Raw genomic sequence first — 21,486 nt, 5'->3', positions numbered from 1 at the left:
CTCCTCTAATGTCTCTGCTATGAATGATGATATCAGAAACTTTATTGTAAAAGCAGAACAATATTTTCTAAAGGGCCTTGCCATTTAAACGTCTGGCCGCTGGATAACTTTAAAAAAAACTGAAAGACACTCATGTAGATATGCAATACACTCTGGTGAATGCCAGACTCTTGTTTGTAATATGTGGTTCATCCAAGAAAGAACTCAATGAATATTTATTGAATTAAATTGAAGGACAAACAGAAACTAGGTGCTTTCTTGACATCTATTCCAATTCTTTTATTCACTAGAAAGCTCTGAGAACCACACATTAGATGAAATACACACACATACACACAGAATACACACACACACACGCATACACACACATACACACACACACACACACACACCCCTAAAAGAAAAAAAAAACCCTCTAAAACCCTACATTCGTCAAAGAGAAAAGGAAGACAAAGATCAACTAAGAGAAGAAACAGGCTTATAAGAAATTTCAGAACATATTCTTTTACTTCTCAGCTATAAAAACTGTATCACTTTGATCAGGGTAGTCAAAGGATTTACAGAAGTGAGTCTTAATTTGAAATATGAAAAGGTTGCAACTCAGAATGATAAAGAGAAGATTCTGGAGAGGCAGAGGTGGCACAGTAAATGCAATCAGAGAGTATGAGACTTACATATGGGATGGAAGCCTCTGAGTACGCTGTAAAAGGCAAAGATGTAATTTGACACTCCTAGGAAATATCAAGCTTTTATGGTAATTGAAGAATTCAACACCAGTGAATTTCTAAATAAAGTCAGCAGACAGAGCTGCTGAGACTTATGTATGCATATGAACACCCACACTAGTGTACGAAGAAGGGGGCAGATATTCTCATTGAAAAGCAAATTTAATCACTCCCAGGCCCTTCACTTTGGGCTATTAATATAGACAGAATGCATGCATTCATTTACACAACACCCAGCTAAACATCCTCAGTGCTTAGGAAAGAGAAAGTTCCTGGAGCCTGAAGATGACTCACAAAATCGATTACCTACTGAGAGATAATGGAAAACTCACTGTGATTTAAGAGAGACTTTGTGGTCTCTGCAAAGCTCTAGAGAATCATTCACACTTCATGAATGGTGGATCGAGGATGATGTTACTTTTGATACAGTACTAAGTCCTCAGTACATTTGCAAAATATGCCTGTCACATTCAAGAAATACTGTTTACTTCCATGCACTAGAGTCCAGTGAAACTGTTTCCAGAAAAAAAAAAAAAAACTCTCTTAATAAACGCCATCAATGTCATTCCCATCTACAGTTATCCTTACCCATTTTTACTTTTGCCCTTAATAGTTTTATATTGATCACAAGTAAAATAAAATTCATATTATGGGAGCACTACCTTACCAGGCTATCTTTTTAGGGACTCTATTTTCAGTTGAAAGACAGGGTAAAAGATGTTCTGTAGACACCAGCTTCTTTTCTCTCCTCAGGGTCTACCAGCTCCGTTCCCTCCAGGACCTCTGTGGTCCTGACTCACTTCAGTCTTGCTGAGATAGTGACTGCACTGAGACGAACTTGGCTTGGTACAGATAATACCAAGTGGAGGAAGCAGTACCAGCTAACATGTAGTGAATGCTTGCCCATGCCCCATGGTTTCCCCCTCACAAAGTCTACAGGGTGGTATCCAACTTACAGCGAGGAAATTAATGTAGAGAGAGTAAGTTACCTATCTAAAGACACAGAGCCACAATTCAAACACAATCAGTATAACTGACACTCGGTCCATGATTTAGCCATCACACAGTATCACAGAGAAGCAAAGAACAAAAAGGATCTTTTATGTTTTGTCAATAATTAGTAAAGACAAATAAAACTATAATCTGTAGACTCCTAAAATTTTATTCCAAAGAAAGCTATTAACAAGCTGGAAAGGGGAAGCTGTACTACTTAATATTTAAATCTTTACTTAAAATCTCCAATATATGCTTTTAACTCATAACACTCTCCATTGACTTAGGAAAAACATATCAGAGAGAATTCTGATATTAAAAATCACCCCTAAAAGTGTTTAATCCAAAGACAGCCAGTCTTCATTGACAATCTACAAGCTCACTAACAATCTACTTTCATGCTTGGTACCTGAAGCAATGGAGACTAAAGAAACGTGTACAGCAAAATGCCTATAGTGCTTCATAAATCACCCTTCATCGATACCTAATTCCTGCTAATATTATCAGTCCTAACCGGGGCAGGTAAAACTGACCACTGCAGTCAACCTAGCACATGGGGTTATGCCTACAAATTCCACACCAATCTCAACTCCTCAAGGGTATTTCAAATCCTATGTATTAGGCACTGATCTACAGTGAATGCAAAGAAGAGGATGTCATTCCTGACAGTGAGAAGCTGAGGTTTACTTTAGAAGAATAACTGAGGAGTGAGAAACCTCAAATATTACAACACTGGTCAAAGCAGTCTGGACAAACCTCACTGTACTTGGTGCTCCAGCTTTACTTTTTTAAACCTAAGAAACACAGGTCAGGAGGATCTGCTTAGCTCAAAGCACACCCTGGTCACCTATGGCTGTAATCAGCCTCTGCGGGATGGTTCTTTCTACCTTTACCTCTAAAGGGGCTACCATGCCCAGAAAAAGGCATGACTTGGCTCGGCAGGGATCAAATACAGCTATTTAGGGACCAGGCCTGACACAAAGCCACCCTGAGAAGTCTGAGCAACCCAAACCTTCCTGGAAGGCTGATACAGTTTCAGGAAGAACACTAAATATTTTTATAAAACAAACAAATTCGGGCCGAGGATGTGGCTCAAGTGACAGAGTGCCCGTCTTGCAAGTGTGAGGCCCTGAATTCAAACCCCAGTACCACCAAAACAAACAAACAAGTTAGTATGAGTATTAACCTACAGAAGGGGAGAAGGGTGGTACTAATGGAGAGACGGAAGAAAGAGGAACCAAAGGAAAACAAAGAATATTCGTGTCCATGTGCCTACTTGAACTTCACTCACACCCACATTTCCTTTCAGGACTTGAAGAACTCCACGTTAGGCTCTCAAAATGCAGTTACGTAGCTATCACACACTTCAAAGGTAGCTAACGTGTCTACTCGTCCCTACTTCACTAGATAAATACATCTCACATGACATGGAATTATGCAGAATTTGGCACTGGGGAGAATGAGTTGGAACCAATTAACACAACAAAATTAAAATGTACTTGATGAGGATTTTAATGTAAGAAAAGCAATAAAATCATCCCTGTGCAGAAATTCCTAACTTGACCTTGAGAACTGAAGGCTATAAAAAATATTTCTCCATGTGGCAGCCATCCAAGTGTCAACTCCATGGTTCTTGCATTTTATGTACGTTGATATGAAATGAAATGGACAAAAACTTGATAAGTAGTTCACACACTTTCAAGTATTTTTTAAGAGTCAAAATCTTTTAATGGACTTACAGAAAAATACAGCATTAATTTTTTTCTGTTTCAACATGCCAGTTATTTTTGGTCAACTGGGAACTCAAACACTGTACAAGCTCCTCTTCAATGCCTCAATAATTTGCAGGATTTCTAAGAATAGGCTTCAGAGAGTCAAAGGAAGATTTTAATTAGTACCACATTCAAATCAATTCATAATGAACTGTGCTTCGTCCCCATCAGATGATGTCATGCTAAAAAAAGTCAGTGTCATTTACCATTTTGTTCTTTTTGTTTTACAAATGATCTCGTAGTGCTCATATATTCATTAGAAAATTAGTCTTGTAATATTAATTTCATCCAAAAACAGACATTAGGATGCCAGCACTTATTAAATGAAGGGTACCTTTGCACTGCAAATCCATCACACTGATTTAAATTTAGCCAGTGAAATATTTATAACAAAAATGTAATAAGAAAATCTATAAGCTAAGCAGTAATAAGCATTTCCATTTTATGCTTACAGCTGTAAATAGCAATTTTATCTACTAGTGGTGCATTCAATCAAGTTAAAAACAGTAATGAGAAATGCAGTACTGTGGTATTTTGTACTCCAACCTGAACCACACAATTTATACTGGGCAATTATACCAAGCCCATTTCATGTAAGTCAAAAACTGGTACTAAATTGGTTTTAAAACAAACAAAATCAGGCAATGAGAATGTCTTTCATTGACTTGGCTCCGGAAAAGCACTGGCAAATGACAGAAAATCCGGCCATCCTAACAGCAGCACTAGGAAAGACTGGTGCCCAGTTGGGTGTATGGGGAAACAGCGATTCTCCTCTTTTCCTTCTCCTGCTTAGGTAACTCACTTCCAACAAAACTGGGCTGGGGGACTCCTTATGTTCCCACGGTGACACCCTGGACAGCATGGGCTGAAAAGCATCAGGACAGAATGTTGGGCCAGTTGCCCTCTCAGTTTCACCTCCCACCGGCAGAAGGTGGTGACACAATTACCCAAGGGCACCCCACCTTCTGCTGAGAACACTTATACTGTTGTCATGGAAACAGGACACCAGCTCCAAATGGTCTGTTCTTGGAGATCCCACCCCAAAGAGTAAAGAGCTTGTTAGAAGCAAAGCGCCACAAAGCTGGCTGCTGTTCTGCCCTTTCTAGATACTGAAGCCAGTGAGCTAGTGAACCCGGTGAGCTCACAAGCTCCCACTAATGCTCTGCCACAAATGGGAAGAGTCCAAATTGGAAGGGGTCGACGTCCAGTCAGCCTGGGGTGGAGTTAATAACAGTTCCCATCCCCAGACATCTCCCCCTGCTTCAATTGACCAACCCTGTCCCTAGGGTATCACAACCTCACTGCTGCTGACATTTGGGTCAGGTTATTCTTTGCATGAGGGGAGTGCGGGGGGTCGTCCTATGAATTACAGGATATTTGGCTGAATCTCTGGCCTCCTGTCCACAGGATGGCAACAGCACCCCCACTGTGACCATCTAAAATGTCTCCAGACATGGTCATATGTCCCAAGAGGCAAATTACATGTTAAAGGTGAGAACCAATGAAAAGACACCTGAATGTATGGTGTCCTCCCTTATTACTTTTGGCAAGTTTTCTCAAAATCATTCAGCTCTCTTGCCTTCCCCTCCAGCACCAATTCATCCTGGAAGACCTCAGTTCTGTGGCTCCATTAGCCATCTACACCATTCCTTTTAGTTTTGACCCACTTTAATGCTCTCTCAACAAGACCCAGGACTCTTGCTGTGGATCTGTGCCAGTCTACATTGCAGATCCAGCGCGCCTGTGACCTGCTCTCCTACTGTCATTACTCTGGGCATCCAGTGTGTAAAGTTAGACAACTAACACACCATGCCGTGATGGAGACCACAAAAAAATAGTTATTCGGTGTGCATACCATGTTAGTGACTCAAGTACTTGTTAGTCTACTGACCTAGCATGGCAGCAGTGAGTTCAATGTTTATAAGGAGCAAGGCATCATTTCCAACCAACAGACAAGAAGAGAAGTCACCAGGAGTGGTAGTGATCCCATAACAAAGTCCTGGTCCCCATCTGAGTGTCCTTACCCATAAAGACTAGACAACCTTACTCAACACAGCATAAACCATAGGAAATCCAACATCTTTTACAACAAAGAATTGTAGAGAAAGGACAGCTAGAAAGTAGTGAAGAGAGAGGTCAACAATGTCAGAAATGACCCAAGTTCTTTTCATCCTTCATCTTCAACATTAATGTGACAGTTTTCCCCAGTGTAACCTCCTCTGGTCTCCAGATAGCTTTAGTCCCAGGATTATCAGCCAAACACAACACAAGAAAGAAAGAGTGTTGCCACTCCCTAAAAGCAAGGAAACCTATTACAGATACCACCAGCAGACTCTCACAGATTGTTGACCTGAACTGATCACCAGCCTCTTCCTAAACTAAGCACTGTCAAGAACAATGGGGACCCTGCTCCAGGCTTACACCAGTGGTTCTAATTCTGTACATGAGCACTCTTGCCCTCCAGAGTACAAGTATTTGGCACAGAGTGAAGGCATTTGTTAATCAGTACAACAGAGAATCTTCCAGGCCCAGCGAGCTTCTGTCCAAAGCAACTGTATAATAAGGAGTCAGTCGATCAACATATTCCAAAGCCAATATGGAGGGGGTAAATTAAACTATGATATATTTGATATATCCAAAGAACTTTTGTAAATGTCATAATGTATCCCCAGCACAACAATACAAAAAAAAATCCAACATGGTATTAAAGAAGCAACATTTAATACTCTTAGAATTCATTTTCTAGGTCTTTTTTACAGTAATAATTACTTTGCTCAATACTTAAATGTCTTGGCTTATTTCTGAAATCAAGACAAAAGCAACAATTAAAAATAATTGTCCTTATGAAGTTCAGATGGATCCATGTTTGAATGCTAACATCACAAGGTCTCTGAATGAGGTAGGACAAGACATTCACTTCCCTGAACCTTGGGTTTCCTCAACGTTAAGAGTACGACCTAAAATACCTACCAGACCAGCTTATTGTGAGAATAACGAAGTAATACTGTGGTGAGGGCCCAGCACAACGTCTGCCATCCTGCCAGGGCTCAATAATTAGGAGCTATCATCAATACCACTGAAATAGGTCCCATGGGAGAGGACTGTCAACATTCATGGGAATAACTCATGGTTACATTCATGGGTTTCCTTCTGTGTCTTTGCTGCTATTTCAAGGAGTCTGAAAGAGTTAATAAATTTCAAGGAGTTTGAAAGAGTTAATATAAATTCCAAACACATCCCCAAGATGGGTAACACCTCCCACAGAAAGCCAGGCTTTATAACACTCTATCTGAGCCTTGCTTATGGTCCCCTCATGATGGACCTACAGCCTCAGAATCATCAAAAGCTCAGAAACCTTGGAGCTCCACTTAGTACAAGAATATCGCAAAATCACAAGAAAAATGACAAAATTTCCTGAATTCCTTTGCAGACTGGAGTTAACAATTCATGTGGGGATGCATGCATTTGTTTTCAGGAGCGTCAAGATGCAGGGATAGAGGTAATCCCATTATGATCTGGAAACCTTTCGGGTGACTCCAAATATGACAGTGTGTTAAAGATCGGGGCTTTAAGTCAAGTCTCTTGTATTGTGAACCTATTCGTTCCTTTTTTAAAAATGTCAATATAGAGATAGATAGATGGTAGATAGATAAATAGACAGAATGACAGCCAGATATAGGTACAGATATATAGATATTCATGTAAAAGTTTATCTGACTTGTTTAATTTGGCCCTCTTCATATTTGTAAATGGGTCTAGAGATGGAATCAGAGGAACATTGTTATGTTTGCCTTTATGGCATCAACACAAGGAGACTCAAAGCAGGACGGCTGACAGCGAAGAGAGAAAGTTCAAGGCAGAAGAGTTTCCACATCTTTTATTTACATCTAATGATGTCAGGATACAGTGGAAGTACACTGAAGGTCAAGGTCAAGGCATCTTTGCTATGCAACGTGTGGTCCTCATTGTGCATTAGACCTTAAACCTCTGAAGACCTGAAGTTCAACAGGAGAAACCCCAACTTCTCTTCACATCAGCTTCCTCCCCCAAGACACTGCGATCTGCAACTGTCTGTTCATGACAGACACTATGCACCCTAAAGTAGGGTGCAACCCAAAAAGGATCTGTGTATGTTTAGGGGGACAAAGCTGACTCCTTACAATTTTATCATGGCCTAAGTCCACAAGAAAATTCTCCACAAATAAGAGAATATATAACATGCTTCATTATTCCTTTTAATGGAGAGAAGAATTTTAAGTCTTAAAAAATTTAAATACATCACAGCAGAAATACATCTAATTTTATAAACAAGAAATTTATTGCCCTGGGGCCCCCAACATACCATACCTCTACTATGTTAGGTTCATACTAATATTAGCTTCCCTTCTCTGCAGCTGCAAAAACCAGTCCCAGCCAGAATTATCAGTGGTGAACAGAAGCTACTTGGGAGTGATAACTCCCGGAGTAGATAACTGAAGGTTGACTATATTCTTCAAATCTTAATACTTCAAATTAAAAGCAATTCACTATCTGACTGCAAGCAGCAACGCTTGGCCCCTGTAATCAAGCAACTGTTACAGTGGACTCTCTCTATCTGGATTTCAGGACTTTTATGTTTGTTTATTGTTTGACCAGAGTTGGTCTCTTGACTACATCTCTTACAAGATTTTCTCCGATACTCATAAAAACAAGGCAGCCCCCATGGTCCTTTCACACTACATAATTCTCATAAACTCAGAGCACACAGTAAATAACCACAAATAAGCTTTATCTTAAACAATGGGCATGAAATAAACTGAACTTCTCTGTGATTTGCCATCTCAAGGAGGTTTTGTTTGTATAACAAAATTCTTTTTTAAGACAGGGGAGAAAATGAGAATGGCAGGAGATGGTAATATCTCAGAGTCTTGCATACCTTGAGCCTCCATCCTAAGATGTGGAGTAAGGCGAAGAGAAGAGAGTCTGGTATAGCAGGCCACTGTCTACAAAACTCACAAGTTAAATGAACACCACCAAGGAGACCAGAGAGTGACAACCATCAGTCTGATGATAAATAGCAGACTTAGCACATCCTTGCATTGAAAGAACTATTTAGGCATAAATTCATGAAAGGAGATACCAACCATGGGTCCCACTTTTTGCTCAATGAGTTAGCCAAAGAAACAAAATTCTGTCTGCAGAAAAGGGAACTAAAATTCTTGGAAAATTTAAGAATCCCACCTGAAAGCCAAACCTTGCTCCGAGTGTTTTACTGTTTTTGTATTTAACTGCTAAACAAGAGAAAAAGTTGCCAGGCACCATAGAAACTACAAGTTCACATTCCATTGGAAGACAGCACTCACATCTTTCTTTCCTCTTTGGCCAACCCAGATGGTATAAAAAAGAGAGTCTCTTAGTCACACTTACTTCTTCATGGCCTCTAATCCAGACCTTGGATGCTAAAATGTAGAAGAAATGCCCTTCTTGAAGTTAATCTGCAATCACTGATAAGCACACAATTTAAAGCTTTAAAAAATGCTGAATTATAGGCATGGTGTCACACACCTGTAATCCCAGCACTCAGGATGCTAAGGCTGGAGGAGCAGGAGTTCCAGACCATCTGGGCTACACAGGGAGACCCTGTTTCAAAAAACCAAAGCAACTGAAGAAACCAGAGGATGTACAATCTTCTGTGTGTTATGAACAGACCAAAAAATAACTAAAATGAAAAAGGGGCTGTAGACAACGTTCTGGGGGTATAGCACTGGTCTGGCAAACATAAGTTCCTTCGTCCAAGCCCCAGTACCCCTTAAAAAAAAAAAACCCTGAATTAGTCCTGTTCATAGAAACAGGGGCACTTCAGTTTAGTTGTCAGTAAAATGAGTCAGCTAATCACATGTGGCTTGCAGAGGAAGCAATATAGGTAAATGTGACACGCCAGTACAGGTTTTACTCACAAGTAGACTTCTTTGTGTTCTGAAAGCTGACAATTACCAAGCTACTCGAAGCAGGAAGACCTGGCCTATGTAAGCACCTAATGAGAGAACAAGGCTGACATGGAAGTGTTGTCACCTCTATGTCCTTATTATTTTCAAGGAGCAAATTAGTACTAGTACAGAGATTGTTTTGGTAAATCTTTGAAGCCTCTAAGTAATGAGGCCAGTTTTCAGGAGAAAATTATTATCCATTTTTTCAATAAAATGGGTTTTTAAACCTCCCTCAGTTCATCAACTACTCAGCTTTAAAAAAAAAAAATTATCCACATTTTCTAAATAAGGTAAGTGAGACTTTCTTGTGAAACATGGACTCCAAAAGCTGCTCAGATTGTTGTCTCAAATCAAAGGTAAGGAACAGCAGAAATACTATGATCTTGTTTTTAACCCTGTCTCTGTTTGGGTTCAAGGTAGAAGAGGAAAGGCGCACATGAACTCGATTGGACTGTGCGAGTACAGACATAGGTACACAGACATGTGAACACATCCTCCAGAGTGAGAACCACAGTGCAATGAGATGCATTCCATCAAAGTACCCATTTCATATAAAGTGCAACAATAACAAAAAGGCTAACTTGGAAATACTGCTCATCTCTAGTCATTAAATGTGCCTAGCATTGACTCCTGTCTTGTAACGGTGAACACGACGGTAATTTTCCATAGCAACATGCATCTTGGATGATTCACTGTTGAGTTCAAATATATATTCCTTTTACCATAATGAAAGAAACAGAATGATGTGAACCTGAGAAACACTGATGATAAAACAGTGATAACCAAAAAATTATATCTATATGTATCTGTCTGTCCATCCATCTGTCCATCCGTCTGTCCATCCATCTATTTGGAGACCCTTCAGAGGAATAGTGCAGGCTAAAAACTTGTGAGAGAAAAAATTAGGGATTTCTGGTAAATGAAGCAACCGCAAGGATAGTCTGAGGAGGCCATGTGAAGATAGAGGTAGGCAATGGGGTGATGCAACCACAAGCCAGGAAACACCAAGGACTACAGGTAGACACAGGAAGTGATGATGGATTCATGTGCCTATTTCTCTCTCAGAGCCTCCTGTAAGAGTCTGGTCCTGCTGACACCTGGACTCAACTTGTAGCCTCCAAAAGTGTAAGAGAAAAAATTTCTGTTAAGTCACCCAGTCTACAGTGATTTGTTACAACAGCCTATGTTATTCTTATGACCCTGAATTAAACACATAAATATTCGCTCTACATGCTCATTCCTCTTCCATCACATTGAAAAAGAGAAAACAGTTAGGAAAGTATTTCACAACCTTTAAGAACACATAATATTTGATACAACCAATTTTTATTTATGAAGTACCTCACCCCATGTTCACTGCTTGTGCTGGGCCCTATAGAAATATTTAGTATCTACCCTTAGATAATGCTTAATTATGAACAAAATATTGAATAAGATACTGAAAGTACTCTTTCAAAACAACAGTTTGAATTCTCATAGGAAGAAATTAAGGTGAAGAAAGAGAATAATTGTATTTTGGAAAATACGGACAAACTATTAAATCCTGAAATCAGGTCAAATCAGGTCAATTGCATAGAATATTTGCTCAATAAATGTTTAATTAGTAATTTTTATTACAAATATATCAAATTATTAATGTTTATGCCTTCTAAGCCCTAGCATTCACAGTTTTAATAAGTCTGCATATCTAATTAATCTGTAACATTAACTCCGAATTTTTAATTCAATGAGTTGAATACAGACATCCATTCAAGAATTTGTTCATTTATTAGACAAATATTTGTTAAATATTACCACGGACAAGGAATTATGCTTCTAACAATGAATGAAATAGACGACCCTTGGAACTTCAAAGTTAGGCAAAAGGAGCTGGATATCATACAAGGAATCACGCAAATGGTTACATGTAACTGGTAGAACAGGGTGCGGAGAACATTCCGAACAGGTACCAAGCTTGTATGGGCTGGGGACAGGGTCCAGGAGCCCAGGTAATGAGTCCCTTTGAGAATTTATATTTGAGTTTTAAGGAGTAAGAATTTAATAGAAAAAACAAAAAAGGCGCAGAGAACATTTGAAGACCATAATGAAGACCAGCGTGAGGCAGCCTCATACACTGAGCTGAGACATGTTACAACAGAGAACTGCAAGCAGATGCACTGTGAAGTCATGCCAGACTTGGCCTGTCTTGGCTTTTTTTTTTTTTTTTTCACCCAAGAGTTCAAACAAAAAGAGATTTCTAAATGGCAGTGCCAGGCTAAGGTGTCATACAAAAAAACTCACATCAATTTAATTTCCACCTAAACTCTAACCAAAACTATAATGAAGAGTTTAAAAACAAAACAAAAAAAAAGACACAAGCCCACTCAGCAGCACAAAGGTATGGAAGCTAAAACAGCTGATAGGAAGTAACTAATTTCACATATGCAGCAAAGCCAAATTGAAGATTTCAGCAGAAAAGCAGAGAGCTAACTCAATTAACACTGCAGAATCCACACAAGGCTCTCAGGGTAGGGGCACCAGGTATATCTGAAAATGGAGGTGCACAGGGGCTCATAAAATAAGTGTGGGGAGCAGTGAGGACCCCCCCACCCAATATTCTCTCTGAGCCCACTCTAGAAGACCAGTGCTCTTTCCCAGTCTTCGCTGAAGAGGATGGAACCAGTAAGTCCAAGGGATGGATTTAAAAGTGGGAATTGCTTGGTGATCCCTTTCCTTTGGGATTGGTTTCCCAAGTCCTTCATCTCTGTACGAGGCCCTGGCAGATGTCCTAGGATGCAGCAGATACTCAAGTTTCTTGAATCATCCGGAAAATTGAACCATCAGGAGAAAGCATCATTTCCAATCATTTTTACCAAATAGCAAAATTAGACTTGCTGTATTTTCTTTTGTTCCATTGGTAAGAGATGAAGGGATGAAAATGAGATCTCCATTATAGAGAAAAACAGTAATCTAAATTTTTTCATCTGCATCCTATAATATCAATATTTATGAAGATTTTTTAAAATAGCAAAATGGAACAGACACAATTTTGAACATTTAACAATGGAAACTGACCAAGAAGGCAGCTTTTTTCTTAACGGTGGGACACGATCTGAGACAGAACACTTTGTTAAGTTTGTAACTAAACATAGTAGCTAAACTGCCCGGAAACTGTCACTTACCTTAAATACTTCCATTGGAAGAGGAAACTCTGCAGCAACAACAAGGGATTTTTCTAGAGCACATTTCCATTCAGAGGTCATCTTCAAAGGATAGATTTCTGTATCAACAGGAAACCACAGAAGAGTTTAAGGACTGCAATGTTCTGTTAGCTTCTGTTTTCTTGTTTCCCTAACCCCAGCATACTCAGCAGCCATCTGAGTGCACACTTTGCCCGCCATCAACACCAGCTGCTAAAGGGATTTTCTGAAATTAAATAGCAACCTGGGATTCTGCTATCAGAAATGAAGAATAAACCTAATAGGACTCTTCCTTGGGGAACAGTCTATGCATTTTGTGGGCATTCTGCAACTAATTTAATGGTATTAATCACATTAGCAAAACCCTCACTGAGTCATCCACAGCCCTAAATTCCATGTAACACCCAAGACCTGCTAACCACTGATGAAGAACTTGTTATTTGACAAATTTCTAAACCACAAATGACTCTGGTCTGGCATTTGCCATTATTACAACATATTTTTCACTCAATCTCTAAGCTCTCGTGTGCTAAAAATACTCCATATAAGTCAAAAAATTATTAAAATTTACCAACCAAGATTCATATTTACACTTGAAATGTTGCTAACACACCACATGTCAGCCATATTTTCCCACAGGCAGTGGGAGGGGGGATGATTTACACACAGAGGTCACACAGTCTGAATGCAAAATAAAAAGGATAAAAACTGTTGAGTACTGTTTTTACCTATTCCTGAAACTGCAGGGAAATTTTATGGCCTGATCTCAACAGATTTAAGACCTTATCAAAATAGGATTTACAGAAGCACTCATGGGAAGTAGATATGTTTATACCTTCACTATATCAAACCAGGCTACTTCGGTCCGACAGTTAGGATATGAATATGAATTTAAGCACAGTTAAAAGGCAACATTAAACCTCTGGGCTATATTTTTAATTTCTTGCATGTCTGCTTTTTAGCATGGAGCCATATATTTGGATCCTCATAGCTTCTGAACTCACCTTGAGTATGAAGCCCCTGTTTTAGCAGCTTATTTAGTCTTTTGGGAACATAATGACAGTAGATCTAAGATGCTGCCAGAGCTAGCCACTGTCACTGTTCATTACACAAAGCGTGATTTGTGACATAATATCCTGTAATTGTGTATACCGGCTAAAATCCTTCTTATTATTTCATATCAATTCTTCTTCCTCTGGCCAAAAAAAATTTTTCCCCAAATTGGCATTAAACAAAAATAGATATGATCTAACATATTTGGAGACACACAGTAGAACCTCAATAAAATATTTCTGCAGAGACTGAATAAACTGTTCCTTCACAGGTAAGAAGGACATGCTGAGAGTGACATTGATTTTCATGTGCTCCCACAAAGTAGGCAAAGGGTATAGTTGACAGAGCCCCATGACTTGCTCCCTGAGGGTGAGAAGGATGCCCTGACACACACAAACGGCTTAAGCTCAGTGGCATAGCATCAAAACCTTAGTGGATGGGAAGGCAACTTGGGGGACCTAGGGAGCCAGGCCCAGAGGTCACCAACACAGCCTCTGGGAGTCAGGAGAGAAACAGCTCCCTAGCCACTATGCTGCCCTCCTACTGAGACATGAATGTATTCACTTTTCCAGCAGGTCAGCAGTTCAACTCAGTGTGGAAGGAAAAGCACCAGCCTGTGAAACTTCTCTCATAGAAATGCCAAAAGAACCAACAAGTGAATCCTTTTGGATAAAGAGATTTCCAAAGACGGAGTCTGAAGACACAAAAGGCAAAAACAAGGAAAGGCTCCATCTACCTTAATGGACCCTTCCCTCTCTAGTTCTGTAATCCTGACCAGTGACACCCTTGATTGTGATATCTGAGTAGGGGAGAGAGGCCCTAAGACAGGGATTAAACAAGGGGTTAAAAATAAAAACCACTCAAGGCCAGTAGGAATGGAAGCCCAACATGGCCTGGGTAGATCCACACTACAGAACTCAGTCTGGGGGTGTACAGATCTCTGCAGGGCTTAGATCGATCCCAGTCTCACACACTGGCCTGGAGGGCAGATGGGCCAAGTCACCTCCACACCAGAGATGGATGGAACAAGCAGCTCAGGTGTCAGGGAATTTCTGCCTCTGTCCTACAAGCTTTAGAGTCTTTGTCTTCTTTAGTGGACACTAAACCCTAAAGCAGAACCCATCCTATGACAAGGCACCCCTTCTTTTTCAAGAAGATAAAATTCAGCTGAAGCTTGGTCAGTCACCTCAAAATCACTTGCAAAGGCTAAACACCTCCAAGATACCATAAGCAGAGAACAAATTCCCTGTATGCCCTTCGGGAGACAGACTGGTTACACTGGCAAGTTTATGGACAATAAATAGTTCCATTAAAAGAACATAAAGCATTTCTTCAAAATGATCATGTCGCAGGTAATTTAACAGAATCCATCATCCTGGTTCCTGTTTGTAGGTAGTAAAATGGGTCCTCATTCGTCTATGACTACAAGCCTACAAGAAAACGAGGTGCTCTCCCTTCAAGCATGGGTTTAGTGAGTTGTTTCAGAATAAGTGTTGCAGAAAGGCATGACATAATACTAAATAAATAAGTGACCAACAATAAACAAAGACCTAGAAGAATGGTCCCTCTGCTGCCCAGCCCCACCACACCTCTGTTCCTCCTTCTCCACCAGGTCCTTCCCAGTGAGGAGAAACACTTTATGATTGTCAAGAGACAATCAAGTCATATACTTCAGTTCAAAACATTCAAGTGTTATGAACTGAATGTTTTGTGTCCCTCCCAAAATTCATAGATGGAAACGCTCATCCCCAATGTGACAGTATTTGGAAGGTGGTCAGGGTCAGAAGAGGTCACATGGGAGGGCCTGTATGATGGGACCCATGTCCTAATGAGAAGGGAAGGCAAAGCTCTGACGTGAGGACCCAGGGGGAAGGCAGCTGAGTGTAAGCCAGAACAAGACCCTCATCAGATCCTGACCATGCTGAGATCCTTAGGGCAGACTTCCAGCCTCCAGAGCCATAAGGAAATAAATGCCTGCTGTTTAAGACATCTAGTCTGGGGTGGGGGGATTAAATTTAGAGCCTCACCCTGCTAAGCAAGTGTTCTCTCACTTGAGCCTCACCTCCAGCCCTTCTTGCTTTGGTTTATTTTTCAGATAGGGTCTCATGCTTTTGCCTGGGCCAGTCTCAGACAGAGATCCTCCTATCTCTGCCTCAAGTAGCTGTCCGTCCGTCCCCGCCCCCCTCCCTCGTCTGTGGCATTTTGTTAGGAAAACCCATGCACATAAATACTGAAAGCCACAAGTCATACTGGAGTAAGATCCAGTTTAGGTAAGAAAAATTTAAGCTATATTCAGGAGCTTAAATTCGGACTCCGGGAGCTATTTGAAACAAGAATTTCCTTTTAAACATTTAAAATGTTAAGAAGAAAGATTTTGAAAGACAAAATATGGAAAAAATTTATGAGGTGGAAAAGAAAAAAAATACATCAAAAAGTTTCATGTCCCTCTCCCTCGCTTCTGCAAGAACACCAAGAAGACCCAAAATCTATCTTGCTTTGGTAAACATCCACAAACAGGAAAGCAGGCGGGGCCTCTTAAATGACCCTTGCCTCTGTGAGCTACCTGAAACTAATTGGAAAAACAAAGTATAACCATAATCCTCTGACCACAGTTTGAATATGTAGAAAATGCTAACCAGTGTATGTTATATTATAACACTCAGCTCAGCCCACAACTGAAAAATTTTTCCCATTTTACTGGCTTCTTCTACTCCACTCTCTCTCACCTCTCAAACCTCAGAACTCCAGCCAGATATAGGATATGCCCAATGGCTGCACATCCTGGGAGGTAACTAGTATAAAATCTGGCACCTTTTTCTAGAGTTTCTGAAAAATAACTTCCCAGCTACTTTCCAGTACCTCTTTCTATTACCTCTATTTGTACTGAGTAATTGAGAAATAGTGTGGCTTTTAAAAAGTAAAAGGAGTAAGTACAACTTAAGGAAGAGTTAAGACTATCTTTAACAGCAGTGATGGTGCACTGGGAATGCACAGGGAAGAGGAGGTGGGTGGAAGGAATCAGCTCACACTGCTTTCCTTCTTTCCAAGGACCCCCATGACTACTCTTGCTTCTACCCCCGAACACACTCCACCTTCACTCCTCACCATCAGTCAATGCTGGACACTTTCCACTGACTTAATAGCATCTGAGAATAAGATCTTTTCTGAAAGTCTGAGTTTTATTCCCACCTTTATTTCAGGTGAGGAAATGGTGCTACCAGGTAAGTTTTACAAGTCACATTGGGACTTGGAATTAATTTTCACAAATCCAGAGTACTGGATTCTGTTCCCATGGGTAAAACCTGAGTAATCACTGCATCTCTTCCCAGGGGTGTTGTTCTGCTGAATGAGGCAGGAGAATCCAGGTTTCATCTTGCAACTCCTGTACTTAATAAACTAAAAGTCACACTTTTCCCTTTGCTTTCTTCCTTCCATGCACAACTTTTCTTGATGACAATTTAAGTGTTGGAGAAGTTCTTGATAAAAAAAAAATCCATTTCCAAAACCTTAAGGGACGCCCCCCACAATGGGCTCTTTCATAAAATGGACAACCCATGTCAGAAAATCCTACAACAAATAAGCATAATTTTTTCAGGCACTATAAAGACATGAAAGTATCTAAAGAGGGAGGAAACTCATAAGCAAATATTTCCTGAGTTTCTAGGGGACACAGTTCATTCTCACTTCTGAGTGTGAGTCCCAAGATTTCATAGGAAAAGAACAAGAGAGAACAAATGAAGCTACTAGAAATTCTTTGCTTTTACACTGGCAAATATATGTTTCTCCTAGAATTTTTAAAGCAATTAGGCACTGAGCTGAAATTTATACTCCCGCCCTTCCCCCATAAAGTACATTTTTTTCATGCCAGGTTATGAATCCTAAGGCAAACCCTAGCTCATACCCTTCCTCACAATCCCGACAGGTCCTCTGTTCATCACTGTCCAAAACTGCTCAGGCTATAAAAGGACTTCCTGGATGCTTCTCAAAACATTGACAATAACAATATGAATATAATATGATACAAGGTTACATGTCAAACACCTGTCAGGCTTAACACAGATGCAAGCAAGCAGGATCCAGAACAAGGAAGGTTTTAACAATCAAAGCCCTTGTGTGACAGAAAGAGTAAATATAACTTCTCACCTTTATGTACTCAAGATTAACAGGAGGCAATTTTAATAAGGAACTAACTGATTACTCCAATATACCAGCAAAACTGACCAAATGAAGATAAGCAATATCTGAAAGAAGTGAGTATTTCTTCCTTGGCATGGCTAATTCCACAAGAACCCAACAATTTTATACTATTTTTTTTTTTTTGGTGGCACTGGGGTTTGAACTCAGGGCTTCCTTTGGACTTGCTAGGCAGGCACTCTACCTCTGAGCCACGCCTCCAGCAGAAGCCAACACTTTTGTTCCGAAGTTTCCTAGCATAAGGTTGGTAAGAGCAGTGTTGGTCAGCAGAGGCAATGGGGTAGAATGGCCACAGGACCAGGGAATTCGAATCACAGCTCCTGTTCCCTACAAGCTGGAAAGCCTTGGACAAGTAACTTAATCCAGTCTCAATTTTCTCACTGTGAAATGAAATTCACACTGAACATGCGACACTTTTTTAGAATCAAAATAAACAACATAGCAGATGTAAAATCACCTGGCACAAGGTAAGAATTTAAGAATGGGTATTTTGTAAACACAGATTTTTGATGACTTAGGTATGACAAAAGGCATAATGCACTATTCTATCCAACTAAGACGTGCACAAGCATTTAATGGTGCATTTGAAGATATCTAAAATTGATGATGCAACAGGGAAAAAACCCAAAAATATGCTGATTTTCTTGGTGCTATTTCCTGTTCAGAATGGGCTATATAAGCAAGCTGGATGGATGGTGATGGATAGAATGAGATGGGTAGATAGAGAGATAGAGAGAAATGGATAGATGAATGGTTGGGTAGTTAAGAGGGTTAGTGGTGGGTGGAGGGATGGGTATGGATGAATGAGACAGATAAATAGATATGAATGGACAGATGAATGGTTGGATGGTAAGAAGAATGGTGAGCAGGTAGGTGGATGGAGGGATGCATGGGGAATGGGTGATAGGGATGTAGCAGCTAAATGGATAAAGGTGGATACACAGGTACACGGATGGACAGTCAGATGGGGATTGTGGAATCAAATTACAAAACAATTAAAATGCCTACATACAAAAAAAGGAGAATACACTCAAATCCCAAAGGACTGTGTCTTCCATTCTGATCCAATGATTCCAAAAGAACCAGACCAACTTCCCTAAGGCCTCCAACTTTACTTTTCCCTTTCCCAATGCTATCAACCAGAGTTTGGGATTTTTTTCTCTTTCCAAAGTATTCTGAAGTTAACATGCTAAAAATTCATTTATTCAGATGTAAGAGATTCCACAGAGTGAATACATTTTTCAGAAACACATCTCATCTTAAAAACACTTTACAGCAGCAAAAGCTTTGGCCCTTACCTGAAGGTGGGTCCATTCTGTATTTATTCTCTTGACACCAACCAACTGGTCGAAGTCTGTAATCCAAGTAAAACAACCACTGGTCACAGGATTCAGTGTCCTCCAATCCCACATAGCGAAGGCGTAATCTTCCTCCAACATTTTCAATCACACTAACTATCCAGTACTGAAAAGGGTTCTGAGAATCCTGAAGTTCTATTAAGGAATCAACTGTAATGAGGTCTATAGGGCCTTTCCCTCGCAGAGGCTGTTTAAACAGAAGCAAAACTCCTTATTTTAAACTTTATTTTAAGGTTCTCATGGAAACAGATGACAGCAGAAGATAATATTTTTTTCACACCATCATCCAAGCTACTGGCAAACAGTCTGGCGTTTCCCGCCACCCCCATCCTCTGCACAGCCATTATCCCACCCTCTTCCCTTTCCTCCTCGCACACATCCATGTACTGAAGCTGTATCCAACAACAAAAATCACAAGTAAATAGAAAATAACAGTTTGTGCTAGGTTTTCACCAAACAAATCACCCTTCCCAGATCAAACTGCATTTGTTAGAAATTAGTATACTTTTAAGAAGAGCTATACCCAGATTTGCCTGGAGATAGAAAACATGTGGCAGCAAAATGTCTGCTTTTCAAATAGACCAATGAATCTAATAGGGCAATAATTTTATTCCATGAATCAAGAGACATTCAGCTTACTGTGGCCTCTAATAGCCAAGTCTCTCTCCATTTTGACTAAGGTGAGAAAAGCACAACTAGTGGTCGATGACCACTCTAACACACATTCATGAACAGCTAAATGCAACCATTATATCAAGTTATTTCTATATTTAACTACTTAGCCTGATAACTAGTTTGTAAAATAGGTAATTACTGCTTTTTTCTAAGGAACCTTCTTAACATATGTTAATATATGAAAAGGGTGTTTGTTTAGCCAGCCTTGTAGCCAAATGGGTTTTAAAAAAAATTAACACAGTAAGGCAATTTGTCCCTTTGAAAGGGTGAACAATCATCATTTTGATTTGTTAACCCGACAAGTAAAATAGTAGCTATTAAGATAAGCAAATACATTAGGCAAAATCATTACAAAACAAAATCTGTTAACTGTGTATCAGATAGTGGTGATCTGAAGTATCAATACTATTTTTGAGAAGGGGAAAAATAAAGTTAAATGATACTGATAATACTGAAGTCAGAATCCACATTCAATTCCCAGACATTCATGAAGTTTCTTCTTTTTCCAGGGGCACTCTTAAGACAAATTTGGTAATTCAATAATTATTGAGAACACAGCACCTTTCTCTTCCTTTTCTATTACATATAATACATATTAACTGTTTCATCATAAAATTATTTTCAAACAAACCATCAAGATGTCATATTAAGTTTTTTTTTGTATGGAACCTTTAAAACTGCCTTAGCTACATTTAAATGTGGTCAGCTATTCTTCCTCTTGTTTCTACAAGGGAAGCTAATGCTCAGAAGCTTGGCATTATGCATCTGAAATCAAATATTTAATAGAACCACTTATCAAAGTGCTCTAAGACCACATCAGCAAAGACATATGTATATGCTTATCATGGCCTCTTCAGGAAGTATTCCACGGAATTTATTTATGTTCACTAATTGAGGAGAAAGTCTTAAACTTACAAGACACATAATTTAAAAATGTATTCACATGGAGCAAATTTTCCACTTATGATTATAACACCGGGAAAGATTAATCAATGCCATTCAAATCCATCACCTATATAATCCAGTAGAACAGGAAGGTGGGCTATTTGAACAGGTATCTGTGTGGACACATGTATCTGCAGAAGGATATATGCAAAGGTGCCAAGAGATCTGAGCTCACAGAACTGGGATGCTTCAGAGACATAACAGATGTATAATAGTAATACATACACCTTCTAGCAGGTTGGCAGGAGCTGTCCGGGAGCCAGTCAAATCACGTATGAGGAACTCTGTCCAATCTGTGTACTTCTCTTTGATCGCTGGTAAGACAAGGGAGAAAAAAAAAAAAACACTTCAACACATCAGTAAAATATCAAATAAACTGAAAAATCACTGCAGTTTTCTCTATGGTGGTATCTTTTCAATGTTTTTCTTAATTTTAAGTAGTGCTAAAATCGAGACAACAAATCTGTCAACAAGTAATGGCTTTATTATAGCTGCTGTGCGTGGGAATCTAGTAGATGAATGAATCTGAGGTCTGGAAACCCTCCAATCTATTTAGAAACCTCTCAGGAACAACAGAACAGATAGTACAGAGCATGCAATTCAGGAGGTCCCAAGAAGTAAGAGCC

At 39.7% G+C, this 21,486-nt stretch overlaps 1 protein-coding gene across 8 annotated transcripts in view; it reads right to left on the bottom strand.

Moving 5' to 3' along the window:
• The window catches only part of Sfmbt2 (Scm like with four mbt domains 2), a 201,636-nt gene that overhangs the window by 85,339 nt on the left and 94,811 nt on the right, over positions 1–21,486 (bottom strand). For 6 of the 8 annotated variants that reach the window (XR_012442179.1, XM_074056710.1, XM_074056709.1 and 3 more), the window contains 3 exons: positions 21,086–21,174; positions 19,181–19,427; positions 12,618–12,715 (listed from right to left, as the gene is read on the bottom strand). Coding sequence is in view for 6 of the 8 variants with exons in the window: in XM_074056710.1 (XP_073912811.1) it covers positions 12,618–12,715; positions 19,181–19,427; positions 21,086–21,174 (434 nt within the window). In the remaining 2 variants the exon portion in view is untranslated. The remainder of the gene's footprint in view (positions 1–12,617; positions 12,716–19,180; positions 19,428–21,085; positions 21,175–21,486) is intronic. The other 2 variants (XR_012442180.1, XM_074056711.1) reach the window with 1 other exon arrangement.

Source organism: Castor canadensis, chromosome 15 (assembly GCF_047511655.1).
Source record: "Castor canadensis chromosome 15, mCasCan1.hap1v2, whole genome shotgun sequence".
Lineage (NCBI taxonomy): Eukaryota > Metazoa > Chordata > Mammalia > Rodentia > Castoridae > Castor > Castor canadensis.
This window is presented reverse-complemented; position numbering and strand designations above follow the sequence as displayed.